This window comes from Lycorma delicatula, chromosome 1 (genome assembly GCF_047948215.1).
Source record: "Lycorma delicatula isolate Av1 chromosome 1, ASM4794821v1, whole genome shotgun sequence".
Taxonomy (NCBI): domain Eukaryota; kingdom Metazoa; phylum Arthropoda; class Insecta; order Hemiptera; family Fulgoridae; genus Lycorma; species Lycorma delicatula.
In genome coordinates this window covers 117,687,922-117,709,990 of record NC_134455.1, presented here as the reverse complement: position 1 = coordinate 117,709,990, position 22,069 = coordinate 117,687,922, and the positions used below count along the sequence as shown (strand labels likewise).

General features: G+C 27.7%; 2 protein-coding genes across 2 annotated transcripts in view; one reads left to right on the top strand and one right to left on the bottom strand.

The window, feature by feature from the left end:
- The window catches only part of LOC142321687 (testis-specific serine/threonine-protein kinase 1-like), a 64,572-nt gene that overhangs the window by 12,668 nt on the left and 29,835 nt on the right, over positions 1-22,069 (top strand). The gene's annotated exons all lie outside the window — the stretch shown is intronic.
- LOC142321702 (uncharacterized) overlaps positions 89-22,069 on the bottom strand; it is a 44,387-nt gene continuing 22,406 nt past the window's right edge. Inside the window, exons 2-6 of the mRNA XM_075359999.1 lie at positions 18,520-18,616; positions 6,618-6,933; positions 3,576-3,644; positions 1,895-1,984; positions 89-311 (exon numbers count right to left, since the gene is read on the bottom strand). Coding sequence (XP_075216114.1) covers positions 249-311; positions 1,895-1,984; positions 3,576-3,644; positions 6,618-6,932 — 537 coding nt within the window. The 5' untranslated portion in view covers position 6,933; positions 18,520-18,616 and the 3' untranslated portion in view covers positions 89-248. The remainder of the gene's footprint in view (positions 312-1,894; positions 1,985-3,575; positions 3,645-6,617; positions 6,934-18,519; positions 18,617-22,069) is intronic.

Below are 22,069 nucleotides of genomic sequence, written 5' to 3'. Positions count from 1 at the left end.
TATTAGAATAACTAATTTTTTAATTTGTTTACAATAAAAAGTAAGGGTTTTTTTACGACTAGTATTCATAGATTCATTAAGTAGAGGTGTTTGTTTCTAAGTTCATTTAGCTGTAACTTTAATATACTTAATGAACAATAAAAATTCCAAAACAAACGATTTTATAATTTTATCATTTTTTGCTTTTCGTCTTTCTTGAAGAATTCATATTTTCCAGTTATTTTTGGTGTAATTTTTATTAAAATATATTACATTTCTTCACGATCCAACTGTAAAATTAGTATTACATAATCTATTACCTCATTTATAACCTGTGAAGCAGAAAAAAAACATTTATTAGTGATCAGATAAATACACCAGCAGTAAATTTTAATTGTATATTGTTTTATTAGAAATTTTTATTTCAGAGATTTTGCTTTCTTTAACTGAATCGTTTTATTGAATAATAAATCGTTGAATCACATCTACATGGTGAGAAAAGGTACTCCTAAATTTCATCGATTAGTTTAATGCGTTTAATGTACCTTTGAATGGATTTGAGACTTAAATTAAAAAATTTGACCGATTTAGAACAATGCGCACTCAAAGAAGAAAAACTTATTTATTCCGTATCTCTTTAATGACTACATTTTAATTATTTATTCGTGGTAGCTTTTACATTCATTATCATCAAAATCAATTTTTCACATGTTACTTAATATTAACGTCTTTACGTTCAGAGTATATATTTTTAATTTTATAAAATGTAAAATGCTCGCAAAATGGTAAAACTAAGGAAGTGGTTTGAGTATTTATCTAAAAACGGAAGTAAATTAATTTACGTAATCTAAAGAAACTTCACGGATGAAAAGCAAATGTCAAAATAAAATTTAGATAAATGAAAAATAAATTAACCGAATTCAATTGTTTTTTTTGTTTTTTTATAAACAATTAAATTGCTTCAGAAAAGAATAATACATTTTTTTTTAAATAGCCTGATGAAAACAAGATACCTAATTTAATTTTACAGAAGCTTCTAAAATTTAGTAGTAAATTCCATTGGCTTTAGTATTGATTTCGTTATCTTTTTATCAACTCATCGAATCAGTAAATACGTAAACAATTATGCATTATACTCCACGAGAGGGAAGAAGCCGTAAGACAAAATTTCATGTGATACTTGCTACGGAACTGTACAGTTATCCGTAATAAAAACAGTCCGCTTGCATGACGGTAGGGAAATTTTCCTTACTAAATCACTCGCATGTAAATGATATAAGTTCCCATATATATTAGTACTGATCCAGTAGACATTTAGACAAAACCTTTGAAAAAAAATCAGGAAAGAAATGACCAGAGGTTGGGGAAAAACTGTTAACGATAAAGTGAGGATCTGCCATCTATTCCTCCAGGCCACTACCGGGAAAATTATCCTAACTCTAGTATCTTGGGTCTTAATCATATCTTTTCCTAAGATAGAACAAGCATATTGGTGATGAGAACTTTCTTTTTCACGAACAGTGATGAAACAAATTAGTTTTCTTCTCAAATTTAAAAGGCATCTGAGAACAGATAAAATCTTGTATAATTAAAAAACCATCATTAATTCTGTGAATTTCTTACTAAAACTTAACTGTTAAGCTGGAAAGTTAGATGAACTTTGGAAACGAAGCAATTAGGAATTACAGAGGTTAATACAAACGTTTTGAAAATATTTTGGTTTTTATCTACATTTTGGGTGTGAAAGTGTGAAACATCTTCCCCTTTTTCCTCTTTATCGACTTCGGAATCAGCTGGTTTGTGATTACGAGTAGACCAGCCCGGTGGGCTAGTTTGAAAAATGTATAAAAATATGAAAAAAAGGACTTTTTTTATAATTATTATTTTAAATTTAAAAAAAAAACCGATACTTTACCTCAATAATTATAGCATTCGTAATAACAAGTCCGAAGCTCCCACAAACATTAAATGGTGTTGAATGCAGCTGACTCACCAAAAAATATATCTATAAAAGAAAAATATGTTAGAAAATATGTCATATATAAGAAAATATAGAAAGATTTCAAACGTCAACATTATATTTTAGTAACAATACAAAATGCCTGTTTGAATCAAAACACATTAAGCAGAAATATAATTTATTATTTCTTAAAGAATATTTTTATTCAAGAATTCAACAGGAGTATCTTCAATTGAAATAATAATCTCTCAAAAAGTGACTCCCTTTTTGAAGAGAATTTATTGAAAAATGAGATCACTAATTAAAAAAAAGACCACTTCCCTAATACCACTTTCCCCTAATATATGATATTGATAAAATTCAGATTAATGGGTTACGTTATAAGAAAATATATTATAATTTAAAAGGGCTAAACGAACTCTCGGTGAATAGATGATTGTCTAATTTTGTAATTGTGCAATCAATGATTTGATCGCATACGTCTGTTGTTCATCGAATGGAATGTACTCTTAGTTAATCAGTTTCATAGAATTAAGCAAATTAATTGCAGCAAAACCCTTCATTGTTGAGAATACCCACATTGTATTCCACAATATAAATACTATGACCGGATATATGGAATAAAAATCAAGAGATTTTGTGTCACTAATCTGACTAAACGTAAAAATTAAATTCTTATTTAGTGAATAACGATTATCTTTAAAAGTATTATTGTTAGCAAAAAAAAAAAATTTCAAGTTTTTCGCAGTAAAAAAATTGTACTTTATAAAAGAAGTAACTGAACATCACATGTCATCTCTTGAGTTAAAGGCGTAGTTGAATTTTGATTTAACGGCGGAGATGCGGTAGAAATTCAAATACTTGCATATAAAGAATAAAATGCTGAAATTCAAAAAAATATACACGTATACTTTTTGTAAGAGATTTTTATTTTAATCGATTTACGTTATTTTTGTTTCTATACAAATATTGCCACGTAGGACATACATTTTTAGTATGAAATAAGATTCATATGGGTTTGAATGGAAATGGTGAAGCTCATTTTGTAATACACAAGAGAAGCTTTATCTAAAAAAAAAATAAATAAATAAAACAAATCATTAAGTTTATTGCAGTATATGTTGTGTGTATAGCTATTGTAGTTATTATATTTTAAAATCCACAATGTTACATCTAAAATTTTGAACAATTTTTTTCATTTAAAAAATAATATTTCTTTTCCAGTATTTATTTATTAAAACTGAAAATTCAGCCCTTTCTTTTACATTATTGAGACTCCAAACCGAGATGTAAATAGTCAATGACTATTGATCTCTCCTTTACTTTTCCTGTTCAACTCTTTTGGAAGTATAGCAAATATATAATCCGTTGAACTGACATACTATGGAAGTGGATTTTACATAGTACATACTACGAAAGCACATTTCGACATAAAAAATTTGTATTCTCTAAACAATTATTTTTCTTAAAATATCTATTCATCTTATACAAATAATTTGGACTGAACGTTTTATAAATGAATGAATACTTATCGATTACATCAACCCCTAAATTTAGCAAAAAAATTATAATTTTCTCAAGTTACGCATGCATACGGATACAAAATTTCTACAATTGAAAGGAAATCGGTTTTTACCTCATTATTTAATTCATCATCAATAAAAGCCGTGTTCATTTTTAATAAATCTTTTATGATTTCACGAACCTGAAACAAGGTTATTATCAGTTTTACAAAAAAAAAGTTTAAATATCCAAATAACTTAGTGAAATATGTGTTACATTCGATAATAATATTCTTACAGTAATTATAATTTATCAACCGAAATTTGTTTCAGTACTTCACTTGTTATATGAAAGATATATCCATTCTCATATTTCAAGTAAACGATTCTTTGTAAGCTTCTGTGGCGATTTGTAATCAGCCAAAAAAAAGAGAAATCAAGTTATCTCATTATTTCCTAAGAAAAAGCAAAATTTTAGAAGGAATCAATTATTATACAAATATAAGGAAAGAAAATAAGTCACATACTGACAGTAAGCAGCACTAATATGCAGTAAAAACCCAAAATTCAATACTGAGTATTTATAAAATAATGCATTTTTTATTTTATTCAAATCTTAAGGAGAAATGCTATTGGTTATTAACCATCAGTAGATTCCAATATCATACTGAAAAACTACAAGAAACGTTACATAGCTACAGAGATGTCTGCAGTGAAATAAATTGGAGCTCTGCAGAATATTAAAAAATATTCAGTCATCTTCGTACCACTACTGGTATAACGTGAGGTCAACCAGTCCTTTCTATCCTATGCCAGGCGAATAAATCGATCAAGTGCTTTTCTGCTTTTCTGCCTCATCAAGGGTTACATTTTTCAATCTTTTAACAAATACTTTGCTTGATTATAATTCTCAGTCGATGACTAGACTATGACCGGATATGGAATAAAAATAAAGAGTAATAACATTTTTAATATATAAATTAAAAATTAAATTTTTAATTTATATTACTTTACGAATCGTATTTATTAACGAAATAAGTCGCACAAGAAATTTTATTTGCTTTAAGTGTAACAAGAGTTTTGCTGGGAAGCAAAAACTCCTTCAATTTAAAATCCCATGCGATAGGCGTTTTTATCCTTCCGTTTCTTCAAGATATCTATGTATTAATTGCGATTTGCTTTCGGGTGATGATACTTCAAGGGTTTACGGCATCGTTAGGGATGATCTAAGCAATAACCTTACTCAAACTAGTGACCAAGCGTCTACTTAATTTGATTATTTGTTACAGAATATTTTTGCTTAAACTTTGTGGATAAGACTCGGAAAATAAATGCCGAAGATCTAGCACTCGTTAAATTACATATAAGGACACAAAAAAAACATTATTAAGAAAAGGCGTGTAGTTGGTGAAAATTGAAAAACCCTACGTTTGGTGAAGACAGAGTGAAAGGCCTTAATTGTCATCAGGTTTAATCCTATAATAAAATTATCATTGACTCTCCTTCAATTATAATGTGAACAATCTGTATTTGGGTAATCATTTTTCTAGCCTTAAAACAACATAATTATGGGATAGGGAAAATATTCTTGATATTCAATTAAGTAACATTGAAAGTAGAAAACAATATTACTTCTAGCGTAGATTTTAGCAAATTTGACAGTTTGTCTGATATCCTTGCAATCGACTAAACGTTGTTAACTGCGAAATGTAGGTCATTATTAGGTTTTTTGTGGTCGTAAATAGTAATTGAATTTAACCGCGATTGGTAGTGTAGCATGCAATTTTACTAGAATTTAATCTTGTCACCGTTTCTTCCTCGAAAAGATTGATCTTTAACTTTACTAAAGCGATCATTGATCGATTACTAAATAGCTACTACTACAGAATTTCGTTACTTGTGGGAAAAGTCAACAAGATTGGTTGGACATGTCCGACATTGTATGATGTAACAGGTGCCAGTTGGTAGCGGTGCGGTTGCCAGATACGGTTAGGTACTATTAGCGTGATTTAGAAATGGGCAAGTTGGTGCTGTGGAAGCAGTTCTAGATGCGTTACAATGAGTGATCGTCTCGTCAGGACGGTGGCATTTAGAAAGTATAAGCCTGTAACAGATACGGCTCCGAAGCGGTGTGCTTTTCTAAGCTGAAGTAAATTTCGGATGCTTAGGCCGTACGTCTTTTTAAGTGTTTCCATTGAAAGATTTATTGAACGCAGAATCGAAATCATATTTACTATAAACGATCATATTTTAGCCACATTTCTCATTTTGTTTTTGGTCTTCTTTACCTTATTACATTCTTTTGTACATTATAATACTGGAGTGACGCGTAACGATGAAAAATCGTTACGCGTCTCGATCGAGAAGTTTATGATATTTTGTCTTAAGCCGTGCAGAAATCAGTATATATCCTTTATTCCCGCGGTTTTATTGTAAAATTAGGTAAATAAAGTACATTAAACCGTGAAGGTTCTTACGAAAGTCACTTCGTTTCTGTTTCAACGTCACCATTCGGATCGCTTCTTATTTTTCGAACCTCTAATAACTGTACTCTTAGACAGTTAACTGATATACAAAGGAGAAAGACATCAACGTTAACCGTATTTCGGTTGTTGGCGATCGCGTCGGTAACGTCACCTAATGCTTTTTCGAGCACTGTATCTGATTCTTTTTCACCAATTAACGCTACACAATATTACCGCTAGGTAGTTCTTCTGCCGCACCATACTGCTTTTCTATACTAAATCTGTAGGTTCCAGAGAAAGAGAGAAATTGCTTATTAGGTGTTCAGAAGACGACCCACCGGGTGGATCTAGTGGTTAACGCGTCTTCCCAAATCAGCTGATTTGGAAAGTCGAGAGTTACAGCGTTCAAGTCCTTGTAAAGCCAGTTATTTTTTCACGGATTTCAATACTAGATCGTGGATACCGGTGTTCTTTGGTGATTGGGTTTCAATTAACCACACATCTCAGGAATGGTCGAACTGAGAATGTACAAGACTACACTGCATTTACACTCATACATATCATCCTCATTCATCATCTGAAGAATTATCTAAACGGTAGTTACCGGAGGCTAAACAGGAAAAAAGAGAGAGAGAGAGAGAGAGGTGTTCAGAAGACAAAACATTTTAAATAAAATATAATTAATAATTTTAAAAAAAAGTTCCGACTTACAATTTTGTTTGATCTGGTAGACAAAAAAACTACAGCCAAGTACATTGAAGTAAGATAAGTAACCCATAATGAGAGCTGAGTTTTATTGGTTAACCTGAATAACAAAAATATTAACGATACGATTGCATATCTGGTGTAGAAATTGTTGAAATAACGTTCCCATCTGAATGCTTTATTGACTTCAGAAAAGTATTCGTTTAAGTCGTAATGTAGAAATCTAATTTTTTCAATAAATTTCGATGGTCTATCATGTTCCAATGTACCTCGTTTAATATGTACGATGAATGTATCTAATAAATGACGTAACAATTTCATCCTTTTATGTAAACAAGATAAAAATACAAAATTCAGTATGAAACTCATGTGCATCGGTAAGTACATTAAGAAAGAAAATAATAATCTTAAAACTGCCCTATCGATGTTTGAATATGTGTACTGCAAATAAAAAGATAACGACAGAATTGGAACGGCGATCATTAGCAAAACGATATTAAAATATTTATCGTATTCGTTTTCCAAAAACCGTTTTACATTATAGGAAGGAAAGTACGACAGTAAATCTTTATCAAATTTTTCAATTTTCAAAAAAATATTATTAATATTTTTAAACAACGGGATTAGCGTTATTTGTTGTAAAATTATATTCAAAGATAAGAAATAAACGATACTATTTGTTAGTTTAGAATTGAGCTTATAAATGATAAATTTATTTACGCTCCGAAAGTAAAGCGGATAGTACGAGTAGAAAAAGGTTACACCTAAAATTATATACGAATGCCAAAATTCATAACTTTTCCAGTCGTATATTAAGTGTCCAAATTCAGCACTTGTTTCTTTTAATGGGAACAAACCGATAGTTCTAAAAACATTTAATACTATTCGAACCGAATTGTAAAGAAATGAATACGAATCGCTCATTTCATATTTTACTGAAGAAACAATTCAGTCACTTTTTAAAAATAATTATTCTGTACGTAAGACTAAAATTCGTCGTATCGACTATATTCTGCACAAAGGAACTGAACTAACACTTGCCAAATAATAATATTAAGTATAAAATATGATAATTTAACTAAGTACATGCACAATAAAAAATACATTATGATAAAGAGTAATTTTATATTTCATCAGAATTTTAATGGCAACATTAACGTCGTTAAATATATTAAATTGTAACGTAAAAGCTTTTGTTAATAAAAATAAATATGTACCGGAATGTAGTTGAGTACATTTATGTACAACTTATTTATTTACAACTTAATTTATGTTTTAACAGCAATTTACATTTATGTACAACTTATTTATTTACAACTTAATTTATGTTTTAACAGCAATTTTATTTAGTATTGAACATTTTATATAATAAAGAATAATTATAAATATAAGAAGAAATAAAGTATCTTAGATTACCACAAAATGAAATCTAGGTAAATTTTAATTTAAAAAGTAGAATGAAGATTATATATTTATTGTATTTAAGTAATCTAAAACATATTTACCTCAATTTATGACCGACTATTATGCGAAACAAATAAAAATATATATATAAATAAATAAAATAATAAAATGAAATGTTAGAATAATAAATGTCTGTGTTTGAAGCAAACATATACAATGTAACAAAGCGTATAAAGATAAAGCGTATACAAAAAGGTTTACTTCTAAACGATTTCCAGGACCAGTATATAGTTCATGTTATGTTTACCCTTTTTATCATTTAACACTTAGTAAAAAAAGTAATAACTATTTCCAGTTAAATTCGATCAAACATGTGAAAGTTTCCTTATATAATTTCGCTGTTAATAAAAAATCTACGATGATTTTTCTTTTATCACCGCATTTTGTAGTTCTGGTACAGATAATCCCATAAAATTCAATAGAGAGTTTAATTTTGTCGTGTTCTTATTAAATTTATTTGTTTAAAACACAAACATTAATTTTATTTACACTTTCAGTGTAAACTTTTTCTTAACTGTAGTAATAAGCCCTCATTGAGAGCTTTTAAACGATATACCATAAGTGTTAGTTAGTCTCATTGGTTCTAGAGCTACAGCAAAATAAGATTTTAATTAATGAAATATTTGGATCTTACAAGGGAGTGACACATCGGTTCGAATTGTTTTTTTTTTGTCTAAGTGTGATACCATTCCTTGAATTGCTTTTTTGCGAACATTACAGATCTGTAAATACAATTTTTCTATCATCCTTAGTTTTAAATAAATTACACTTCAAAAAAAATTAAGGGAAAATATAGTTAAAATCTGTAAAATTTATAATTTTGCATGGCCATGCCTGTGTTAGATTGATTTCGCTGATGATTTTTTTATAAATAACCTCAGGCACATCCCGAATTAATGTCCTACAGTAACCGGCTAGCATGTTAGTATTTCATTTCCCTTTATAGCGGCTTTCCATCACCGAAATGTCTTGGTTGAAACGTTCACCGTGTTTGTTACTTACGTCTCCAAGGTTGTCGGGAAAAAATCAAGATGTGAGTAGAGGAAATGTATTTTCAAAGGCATATTACATCGCACAGATCTGTATGAAGTAAGAAGTTGATTAACAATATCGTGGCAATTGTCGGATTTTTGTTTGTAGAGCAAATGTTTGCATACGTCTTTAAATAGCCCAAGCTGCACTTTCTACATTATTTAACATGGAGTAAAATACATCATCTTTGACCAACTCTCTTATTTGAGAAACAGCAAATATTCCTTCTTTAATTTTTCCTTCATTTACATTCGGAAATTTCTACCTGATGTACAAAAATCTGGGACTATCCTTTTTCATTGCTTTTACAAAATTTTTCATTAGCCCTAGCTTGATATAGAGAGGAGATAAAAATATTATTTTTTGGGTTCAACTAAATTATTCTATTGACTTTGACAAAAAAAATTATTTAAATCTTAAGGATTCAATACAATAGTCTCAGAAAAACTGACAAAGTTAAAGGAATAATATTGGTGTGATCAGGAAATGATAGAAATGAACTATTTTAAATTACACTATATTCTAAATTATATGACAATTTCATTTACGAGAGTAATTATTTTTTTCTAAAATCATCTTCAACCACCTTAAAACTAATTTAAACTTAAAATTTCTGAAAAAAAAAACAAATAAAAAATTGTTTATTCAAGTATAAATTCATGATTTATAATGAATCTCATTTCTCATGATCTCTCATTTTATTTGTGTGTCTGGACGTGGTGCATGCATGCAGTAATATATAAATTCTTACATGCATACATTTTTTTGGGGGGGAAGAATCAGAGATTCTTATAATATAATCTTTATAATATAATTTTCACAAATTTAAAATTTGAAAAAAAAAAATTTTTTAACTTATAAAAAATAAAATGTACCTCATGTGAAATTTTACTTCAAGTAAATGATATTTGCTTTTACACAGATTTGGATGCTAGAGATTGGATGTCAGCCTACCTTTGTAGTTGGGGTTCAATTAACCACAAGCCTCAGGAATGATTGGTCTGAGTCTATACAAGATTATACCTCATTTACACGTCATACATATCATTCTCATCTGTTTGGGCCATGGGGGGTTGCTTATTTGTTCATTAGTTGAACAGATTGTAACGTACATATTAGGAAAAATAATATGAGGAATATTTCATCAGTTTTAAAATTAGCCCAGATTGAATATTTTAGTCCATAAAATTCATAAGAAAAACACTTTAAATGATTTAAACAGTTGTCTTCCTTTCTCAATAAAAAAAGAAAAAAATTTGTTTCTAATATCAGTATGAAATGTTATAACATCATTACTGTGTTATATAACAAAAATAGTCTTTGCACATGTTTTTATCAAATTCAAAGACTGACTATGATATAATTTTTAAACTATTTAAACATTCAAATTAATAATTCTGTAATGATTTTAAAATCAATTAATAATTAACTAAACAGTAAGTTAATAAATAAAGCAAGTCATAAAGTCATAATAACAATAAGTCAATGTAATACTCTTAATTAAAGGTATGTTTTGTATATATATATATATATATATATATATATATATATATATATATATATATATATGATATAATTAATTAAGCTTTTAGTTAATTTAAACATTAAATACTACGTCTAGGAATCAAAAAATTATTTTTAAAAAAATAAATGTTAAGTGAAATTTTCTACTTTAGTGTCATTATGCACTAATAAATTCCAACAATACAGTGATCTTGATTAACTCTGATGATCTACAGGAACCAGTTTTGTTTTTGTGGCTAATGCTATTGAAATTTGGCCTTACTTCAAACTCTTCTATTTACAGGATGATATTCTCAGAGACATTTCAAACATTTTTAGATTGTAAGGTTATATTGGGATGTAGTTTTCTGTCTTATCCAGAACTAATAAAGCAAAGGAATAATAAACTGTGACTAATAAACAGAACTAATAAACTGTGATCTTTTAACGTGTTATAAATGCGACTTATAAGATAAAAGGAGCATATTAGCAGAAATACAAACAGTAATAAATTATATGACTAATATATAATTCTAATTCTCAAAATAGAAGATTAACTGATATCTGCTTACTGAATGTATTCTTGCTTATATGTGATACTACATTTTTCAATAAAGTTAATTGATTCTGTTTTAACTTTACCTTTTGGCATTTTTCTGGATTTTTGTGATGCAATTAGAGCGATAAAAACAAATAAAATCACGCTATAATAATTTTCATAGTTATTTTTACAAAATTATTCAGTTTTAAATTGACTAAAAATACATAAATATGGAAAAATTTTCTAATTTATGCCTATTATTTTTAATCTTAATTTTACACTTTTAAAAATATGTCTTATTTCAATAAGCTTGATGATGATCATGATTACTAGCCATCGAATGGTGTTTTCTGAAGGTCAAAAGGTTTAATTATTAAACTGAATGATAATAAAAATCTCTGTGAAATCATGTTCATTGTACTTCGAAAGAATGAAAATAATTTATGAATTGTTTACAAACTTAAAAAAAAAATAACGTTTCTAATTTGAAGCTGTGTCAGCAAGTTGTAACAAAATGTTGATGGCTTTTAAGGTGAAAAAAAATATCCATTAAGATCAAAAAATAATAATATTATTTGTGTTGTTACAGGTGAATCACTTTATTATTTGTGATGCAATTTTTCCTACGGGATGATTTTGATAAAAAAAAAATTTTTTCATTTTAAATAATCTGTATGATGATAAATGAGATGTCTTAAAATAGATTCAGACAAAAGGTTTTACTGAAATTGTGTAAAAAAATGACTGCACCTTGCTGTTCAATAAAGCTTGGGTGATGAGTAAGAACATGATGTAATTAGAAAAATAAAATTTCTTTGCTCAATGCATTTTAGATAGATCAACAAACGTAGATATTAGCTAGAATTACAGATACTTTGTATTAAATGAGACAATTAAGTCTTTCTGATCAACGTTGACTCAAATCTACTAAGAGTGCCACAAGGAAATATAATCAACAGCTGACAGAGATTGCAGTAAGCATAAATAAAGTGGGAGGCAAAGTTGGTAGAAATGGCAACTTTTTGAGACAATGACAATTAACAAATTCATTCACTCACCAATGAGTGAAGAAAATGTATATTAGCTGTGTTATTACCTGGGTTTATCGTGGTAGATATAGAAATCTGCATCAAATAATAATTAGGAGGCAAAACTGAAATTAAGTAAGATTGAAACGCAACTATTCCAGCAAGGTAATCTTATAGCTTCCCTCATTCAAGCACAAAGTTAATCATAAGCCTGATACATTCTTTTACATAAGTTAAATATGTTTTACTGTTTTATGAATAAACTTATAGTTTTTTATGCAAGTAAATACTTACACGACATATTATTGCAGTGTGATGTATGTAAGCGTATTTGACCATTTATTGGCTTGTTTGCTGCAATTCTACATTCCTTTATGTTCTGGGCAAATCTTTTAATCTTGATTTATTTACTACATCCTATGTCCTAAATTTCTGTTTTATATATTCCAATGTTTGTCCAATTCTATGATTTTTATTTTCTACAAGTCCATCATCAAATTAATTAAAACCATGACTTAATAAATGGCCCACCAACCATTTTTATTTTTTTTAAAGATTCTGCCACAAATTTCCAACATCTCCTATTTATCTTAAAAACCTCTTCAATTAGATTTTACAGATCATCTAATTTTCAATATTCTTCTGCAATACCATGTTTCAAAGGTCTTTATTCTTTTCTGAACTGTTTTTATTATTGCTCATGTTTTGCTGCCATAAAGCATTACTATCAACATAAATATTTTCAACAATTCCCAGAGCAACTACAATTTACACTAGCAGATTTATTTTTCTGCATGAAAACTCTTCCTATTTGTGTTAGTACACTATTGACATAACCTTACTTTGTTCATCCATTGTAATTTTTTGACTTGAATAAAAAAAAAATTTGGTTATGTTGTGTTCTGCTTCTTAATAATTAATTCTTCATTATACTATGTTTTTTCTTTTTACTTTCAAATTTAATTTCCACCCTAGCAGTTAACCTCTTCTCTTCAGTATTTCTTTTAAGTCATTTCTGGTCTCTGACAAAAAAACAATATTTTCAATGAATCTTAACATATTTATTTTTTCTACTCGAATAAGTAACATACTGTTAAATCTTTTCTATAATTCTTATGTCACTCCCATGTACAAGTAGAAAAGTAATAGAAAATAAAGAGTACCTTTATGCAAATTAGAGCTCACCTTTCTTCACTTCTACTCTAACTTTTCTTTCCTTGTTCTTCTGGTTTTATCTTTCATAAAATTTTTAAATTTAGTATGATCTTTCTCAAAATTTGAACATTTTATCACATGCTACATCCATTTATGAAAATTAATGATACATATATCTAATTTATGACACGAGAAACGTTACGGATTATAGACTGGGAGGTTTCAGTCATTTGATCAGTTTAATGCAGTTCATCATTATTTTCTATTCCGCATCAATCCCTTAGCCCAAATACATGTACTTCTCTCTTCCTTCAGTATCATGTAATTATATTTTTCATAAATTAAAATCCTTTCTTCATTTATTGTTTTACCTTCTACGCTTCCTTTTGTAATATAATTTACTGATCCTGAATACCTTAACATGTGTCACAACAGTCATCTTATCATTTTTACAAAATTTTCCTATAAACTTCTCTCTTCAACAATCTCTTTCCATTTCATATTCTACCAACTCTGTTTGTTTATGACTTTGTTTATACTCTGTTTTTATGACTTCCATAATTGTACTTGATAGTCATAAAATGTTTCACTTTGTATAAATATTTAAAAATCTTTCTAATCCATGTTTACAACCTAAATCAATGTTTAAATTCTTTTCTTCATTAATTTGTGCATAGTTTGTAAATAACAAAATTCTTCAACTTCTGCTTTGTTGAGTTTCCCTAACTTAAAGTTTAATCCTGTATTCTCTTAAAATTTTTTGTACCTACAATTTCTGTACCTACTATCTGATTATATAATTCATTTATTTTAAATCATTTCCAGTTTTAACTAAAATAACATCATCAGTGTATCTTACACATTTTACTGATTTTATGCTCTGAGTTTTTCATTTTTTTTGTTTTTTAATTGCTTCTTCCACAATCAATTTAAAAGTAAAGGGGGTGACAGGGAAAATCACTCACTTCCTCCTGTTTTACAAATTTTGTTTTGTTAATTTTCTATTATTTATTAATAAATATTCTTTATTCTTTGTTCTAAAATTCTTTATTATAAAAATATTCTCATAAAAATCATAAATAAATTTTTGTTTTGTTTATTTTAATCCTCCAATTTTACTACCAAAAAACATTCTATTCATTCAAAAGTATAAAACACTTTTTCTATAAATCTGAATAGTTTTGTCTACCTAGTTGTCTAGTTGCTTAACCCATCAAGTTGGTCTAGTGGTGAACGCATCTTCCCAAATCAGCTGATTTGGAAGTCAAGAGTTCTAGTGTTCAAGTCAGTTATTTTTACACAGATTTGAATACTAGATCATGGCTACCAGTGTTCTTTGGTGGTTGGGTTTCAATTAACCACACATCTCAGGAATGATCGACCTGGGACTACAAAACTACACTTATACATATCATCTTCATTCATCCTCTGAAGTATTATCTGAAAGGTAGTTACTGGAGGCTAAACAGGAAAAAAATAAAGAAAGTTGTCTAGTTGCTTAGTCTGCCTAGTAAAGTTAATTGCTTCTTATGTTTCCATGTTTTTCAAAGAGAATTTATCTTCATCTAATTTAGAGCTTCTACATCTTGCTTGTTCTATTCTGCTATATATTCCAGTAATTTGGAAGCAGATTAAATTTTTGTTTCTCTATGTTTAAAAAATGTGTTTATTGATGATATGAGTAAGTCAGGCTAATAAATTTTATGTAAGGTGTGTGCAGCTTATCTAATCCTACATCTCCCAGGCAGCATAATAATTTAGGTGTTAAATCATAATTTCTTAAAGATTTACTTTTGTTACAAATTTTTTTGAATTCAAATTGCAGAATTTTCTCTGAAATCATCAATTTCTCTTTTCCTCCTTTTGTATTTTATCAGATTTTATTGATCTTCTACGCATTCAGCCACCCGTTTGCTCTTACATCATTCCTTTTTCTAGACTATTTTGGAAACTAAATATAAAAATGATCCAAAAAATTAACTAATTTAAAAATTTTAGTATTTTTTTACTCTCATAATTATAATAATAGTATATTCTCATATTATAATAAGAGGAAAAATTCCATTTATTCAATAATCATAACAAATTAACAAAGGAACCAATTAAATTTGATAATGATACGTTATATAAGCAATTAATAAACAATAATAATTAAGTTGGCTAAACAGATTCTACAATCTACACAGTTCATAAAATTTGGGAAAATATTATAATACAAATGTAATTACTTTGAGTAAAGATTCAAATTTAAAAAAACGACGATCAGTTGTTATGTATGTTATTGAAATATTTGAATTTTATAATTATTTTATGTATATATTTTATATTTCAATCACAAATTACAATCCCTCCTGAAGGTATCAGAATAGAATTTAGCAAATTTATATTTTTAAACTTTTGGGACACTGTATATTATTTGAGGAATGCAGATATAAAGAACGTAGATAATGTAATAATAAAGTATGGATACCCACATAACTCTTTATAACGTTAAACATAGAAAAATAAGATTTAACACAAAATCATGATAAAAAACAAAAGATTAAACTCATGATAGATTTTTAAAAAAACAAAAAGATTTAATACAACGCAAAATCGTAAAAATCGTTTAACGAAAACAGGTAAAATTTGAAATACAAGGAAAAAGGAATAAATAATAAACAAAATCGAATTTTTAATAAACTAGATGGACTGCAAAATAACAACAATATTAATAATTTATTTGCCTGAATGAAGATTGGTGTGAATGAAAGAATATTTTAGCGGCTTGGATCAATAAAAGTAAAAAAAATATCTCTAAAATCACAGATAAATTGTACAAATCCCTAGTAACATATTCAAATGAACTTTATCTCAATGTATTGTACAGCTAAACTAATGGCTCTGGGTACGATAAATATATTTTCTAGATTAAATGTGTATTTTATGTCTGTCAATGAAAATGGAAATTTAAAATATTTATATTTATTCAGCATTAAATTTAGTAAAACAACAGTTTAAGAAAAACATTAATTCTTCGGCTTACGAAAAATAACTTGGAATTGAATTCAGAACGTTCCAGATGAAAAGCAGACATTTTTTGGTTACCGTTCTTTCTCAAAGCAGTAACTAAAAGAAAAGAGTCATTGGAAGAGAAAAAACTTTCAGTGAACATATGAATCAGAAAATATTTGTTTTCTGAATTTTCAAACAATGAATTCATTAAAAGATTCTATTATAAATATCTTATGAATAATTAATCAAAACATAAAAAAAGTAAAATAATTAACTTCTCAAGACGTTTCTTATAACATAATTAATAATTATATTATCATAACCTCAAACAGTCAGAAAGAAAATAATTTGAATAATTATTAATATCAAATAATATCGTCAGCATTTATGCTAAAACGTAATTTATACTTGAATATTTAATAACAACATTAATAATGAACATGAATAAACCCATAACCTACTATTGTTAATAAACACATATATTATTATAGTTAGTGTTAATTTCTACAAATATTAGTATTAACATTAGTCGTTAGTACATTAGTGTTAGTACCCCTTTTTTTATGTACATATTAATGTTGCTATATTTCAGCAAACAGTTTTAAGCATTAAATAATGAAAATATATGTTTACAACTTTTATAAAACATTAAAAATTTAATCTGATCGGAAGGTTGAGATAATAATAATAATAATAATTATTATTATTATTATTATAAAACCATTTAAAATTATAAAACCGAGAATGGTTTGATAAGATAGTAATTATATAAATTTTTTTTTTTAATTTAATTTCATAAGATATTTGTTTATTACAGTATTATATGAAAATGAAATCTAAACTATAGTGAAAATTGAACAAGTTGTTATGACATCTGACCGTGAAATAATTAATATATAGAAATGTAAACATAAAAACGATTATTTACATTTTGGCTAAGGGTAAATTAAAACCAAATCGTATAGTTGTGTATACCATAGACAGTTTAAAAATTAATTCATGATTCTCAAGGACGTGGGGTAGTCGTCCATTAAAGGATGGTTGAAAATTTGTTTTGCTAGGAAAAAATGAAAAATACCAATGAATAACAGGATATTCGCTTATATGACAGGCAGTGTATTTTTATAAGCGGTTTGCTAAAAAAAAATAATTTTAAAAAATGACGTGAATAATGATAAGTAAAGGAATAAAACTGGCAAAAATGAAAAATAGAAATCATCGGATTAGCTAGTGAGAGTTATGAGACATAAAAATGGAGTCAGGTTCTGTAGCCACTTTTCTAGAAATATAGAGATGAAAGAAACTGATCATAAATATTAAATTATATTTCATTAAAATTAATTAACTAAAAAAAAGAAAATTGTTTTATTATGATTAAACTTTCTTTCAGTAATAAATAAAAAATATGATAATTCAGAGCATAAATAATGCAATGTAGTTTAATAAACGTTGTGTGATTCTATCTATCTCTTAAATGATTAAATATTTTGGTAAAGATTATGTAGTAATTAATTATTTAATTTTTGACAGCCTGAAGAATTGTACGTATAAGTTAATGATTTATCTGTTTTCATGTTGCTATGAAGAAATGTTTATTTCTTTTCAACATTATCTTTGCTTACATACCGTATGTCCAGAATAGAATTTTGCAAATTAATATTTTTAAGCTCTTGGGACAGTGTATTATTTAAGGAATGCAGATATGAAGAATATATGTAGGATAATGTAATAATATATGGATACCCACAAAACACTTTCTAACGTTAAACATAGAAAAATAACATTTAACACAAACTCATGATTCAAAACAATATATTTTTCAGTATCAAAGCAATACACTCTAAACTCCTCACCTAGGCGGGGTGCAAAATTTTGTTTCGCAGTCCACCTCACCTAGTGCAAGCGAAAGCAAACGTTTTGCTTCAGCAAATGTGGCCATAAATAACACATTTTTCAACGCAAATTAAAAAAAAAAAAAAAGGTTGAAAAAATTTATATTTTTATATAATATTCACATATTTTTTTTTTTTCGTATTTTATACTATTTATAATACAAAGACATGATTTTTTATTTGGTATGTTCATCATTATTACTTACCTTCAAAGAAGAGAGTCTCTCAATTAAAATCAAATAAATGTAGGTAATTTTAAAAAAATTATGTTCTCTTAAATTACAAAGTAAACTACTTACGTTTCCTCATTAATTTTATGGCTGGTTAGATCATGTTTGAACAAGATTAACTTTTTAACTGTGCTTTGGGTTACAGCCACTTCTGAGACAATATGTGCTGCAATACAAAAAAGACACTAATAAACATAAATATTTTACATACTATGATTTAATAAATTTTATAAAAAAATTTTTATTATTAAAAGTGCGTATACAAGTAGAGTGAGTAGTGGTAATGGTTGGACTGAGATTATCCTAGTACAATCATTGTTTTTACTCAACATAAATACGAATAAAAATTATAACAGTATATGATAATTATCACACCTAGGAAGGTGTGAAGTAATGAATAACTGTTATTTAGTAAATTAATTAGTATTTGTTTTTTAAAAATAAAATTACTAAGTCAATTAATTTTAACAGTATTTATTGAAATATTGAAATTAGATTAATAAAACGGTTTTTTTTACATAAACTTATCAGTAATTACTACTTCATTGATAAGTCAGTAGTAACCATATTTACAACATACTTAAATGGCAGTATTTATGAGCATTCGTAATGTAAAAAAACCACGAAGTGCAGAACAGTCAGTGATGATCAGTACAAGAAATTTTGTGTTTTTTGAAAGAATAGGTTGATTTTTGGACAAATTGTTTTTTGTATAGACAATTTCATTTAAGAATATAACCTTAAATTTCTAAATTTTGCTATTGCTATAGTGAAATTTTATCTTTGAAACGTTTTTTTCCTTAATAATAAGTAAATTAATAATAATTCAGAATGACATATTGTAAACTAGCATATTAATTAAAAAGAATTTTATAAAGTAATGATGATTAAGTTAAATATATAGTAACTTTAAAAAAAAATTCCAATCTGAATTTTTAGTTACTTCCTTTGGAAAAAGGAGATAAAACACAAATAAAATGTTTAAGACAATAAAGTACTAATAAATCGAAACATAAACTTAACTATACATATTGTTCTAAAAACAAGATTTAAACTGCAGTATGACAGATTAGACCTCGTAAACAAGTGTAAAACATTTAACCTAGATGGTTGAGTGTTATGGGCTAATATCCAAAATATATTCAATATTATTTTGGACAATATGACGATGTTATCCAATGTCTTACTATTTCTAAATGCCATGCATCTGTATTCAAATAGTTGATATTTATTATAATTTATTCATACATTTTTGTCATTTGGTGTATGTCAAATGGCAATTTTGTTGTTTTAAGTTAGATTTTTAATATTTCTTTTTATTGTGGTTATTCTGCTTGGTAAATTCATTTTTATTTGCTTACTATACTAATATATCCAGGCAGAGTACACATGATAACACCTCGTTGTGCACCCAGGAAAAAAATAAATAAAAATATTTATCAGTTTCAGATCAGAACTGGTTTGTTGTTAACTTTTACAAAATGCCTAAATATATGCATACATACCCACAAGCATTCATATAAGTTACAAATTGAGAGTACTTGAGATAGTTGACGTAAGAAATTGGTTTCCCTTAAACAAACATTAGCATCACACTTCCTACATTACAGCAGCCCATCAAAACTAGCAAGCATTCAGTTCTTGTAAAAAGTTAAACCCTTGTGGTGCCTGAAATATACTGGAAGTGATAAAGTTTTTTATTTTTTTTGTGCTTATAGAGTAATTTATTGCTGTTTTTATTTTATTAATTAGCAACTTTATTTATACATATCTTGTCAAAAATCGCTCCAATGTGGAGAAAAAGGAAGATTACTGCAATATTGAAAAAGATAAGATAAACTGTAAACAACGAAAAACTAAAATATTTGCTACTTATATTTGATAATGTGTTGCGTTCTTCGCAAAACATTAATTATATAACAGTAACGATGGATAACTCAAACAAAAGTGAAGTAAAATTTGTTCCGATTGTTGTAAGATATTTCAGTCTGGGGAAGGGAATTCAAGTTAAACTTAAATTTCGATGAAGTGTCAGGTGAAAATGCTCAAATTTTGACTCAGTATCTTATGCAGTGTGTGAAAAACACAAACTTTTAGAAAAGTTGGTTCGTTATACTGCTGATATCACTAACAGTAATTCTGGTGTGTAAAGAGAAAGGAGAATGAAAATGTGCTCAGAAAAGTTCAAAGTGATTTAAACAAGTCTATTTTAGGAATAGGTTGTTCAGCTTACACTGTACACAATTCAGTACAAACAGCATGTGATTCTCTACTCCTGGACGTAGAAATTATTGTTATAAAAATTTATAAATATTTTCACACATACGATAAGAGTAACAAAATTTAAAGAGCTCTGTAAATTTGTGGAAACAGATTACAAAAGAGTATTATCTCTTAGCATTAAAACATTCCTTAGTTTGCTAACCTGCAATAGAAAGAATTCTTTCCACATTTGATGGCTTAGTCATACTTCTTATCACATGACAAATGCCCAAAATTATTTGATTTGTTGAAAATCTAAAAAGTGAACTGTTTTTGAAATTTTTATATGGTATTCTACAGTTATTTAATAAGGTAAATATGGAAACTAATTCTGTCACAGCAACAAAAGCATTTCAAACATATTCTGAATTAATTTGACAACTTCAGTTAAGAAAAATCTGCAAATTTTTACATCTTCTGCCAAAGAATTGCTATGCACTCTAAAAGAAAATAATGATGTTCAGGAACAAAAATTCTTCTCAGCGTAGACAATTATAATTCTAGTATCCAATACTTGTGGAGAACCAGTTTTGATAAATTTAGTAAGTTTCAGTGGATAAATTTACGAACTGAAATTGCCTGGTTTGATGTAGAAGAGAGTGCACAAGTTTTTAATGAAATTATTTATTAACAAAAATACTTAACAATTACATGAAAATATTTGAAAAACTCCTCAATTTATAAAATAAATGTGAGACTAAATAAAGATCTGTGTATTTTAACAACAACTGATTGCAAGGTTGTTTCTAAAAATACATTTTAAAGGCAAACAAAAAATTCCATTTATATGGAGAAGTTTTTATTGAGTTTAATTTTGTATTTAAACTCCTCCAATCAGTATTCCACTTGTTTCTTACTATGTTCGTTAGACAGTTTTTAACATCTGCCACTCTTACAGGAAATGCATCCAAATCATCGCAGACTGTTGCCTTTCTGACAGGTTCGTCTGCGCTTTCATTACCTGTAATACCAGCATGCCCTGGAGTCCATATAAATACACATTGCTGTCCTCGTTGCTTTAAAATGTATAAAATGGACAGGATGTTTGAAATTAGGACATCCTTAATGTTTTTGTTCCGAATTGCAACAAGTGCACTTAGAGAATCGGAACATGTTAGCACTCTCTCTTCGCAGTAGTGTTCTGTGTACCGAAGAGCTTGCTGAATGGCAGTAAGTTCTGCCGTATATGCACTGGCCATATCTGGCAGTTTCCAATAGTGGGCCTCTCCATTTACATATATGGAGCATCCAACACCACGTTCGGTTTTAGAGCCGTCAGTATAAATTCTGATATGTTCTTCATAGTTACTGACGGTGGCTAAAAATTCCTGTTGGATGATCACTGCTGGCTTCTTTT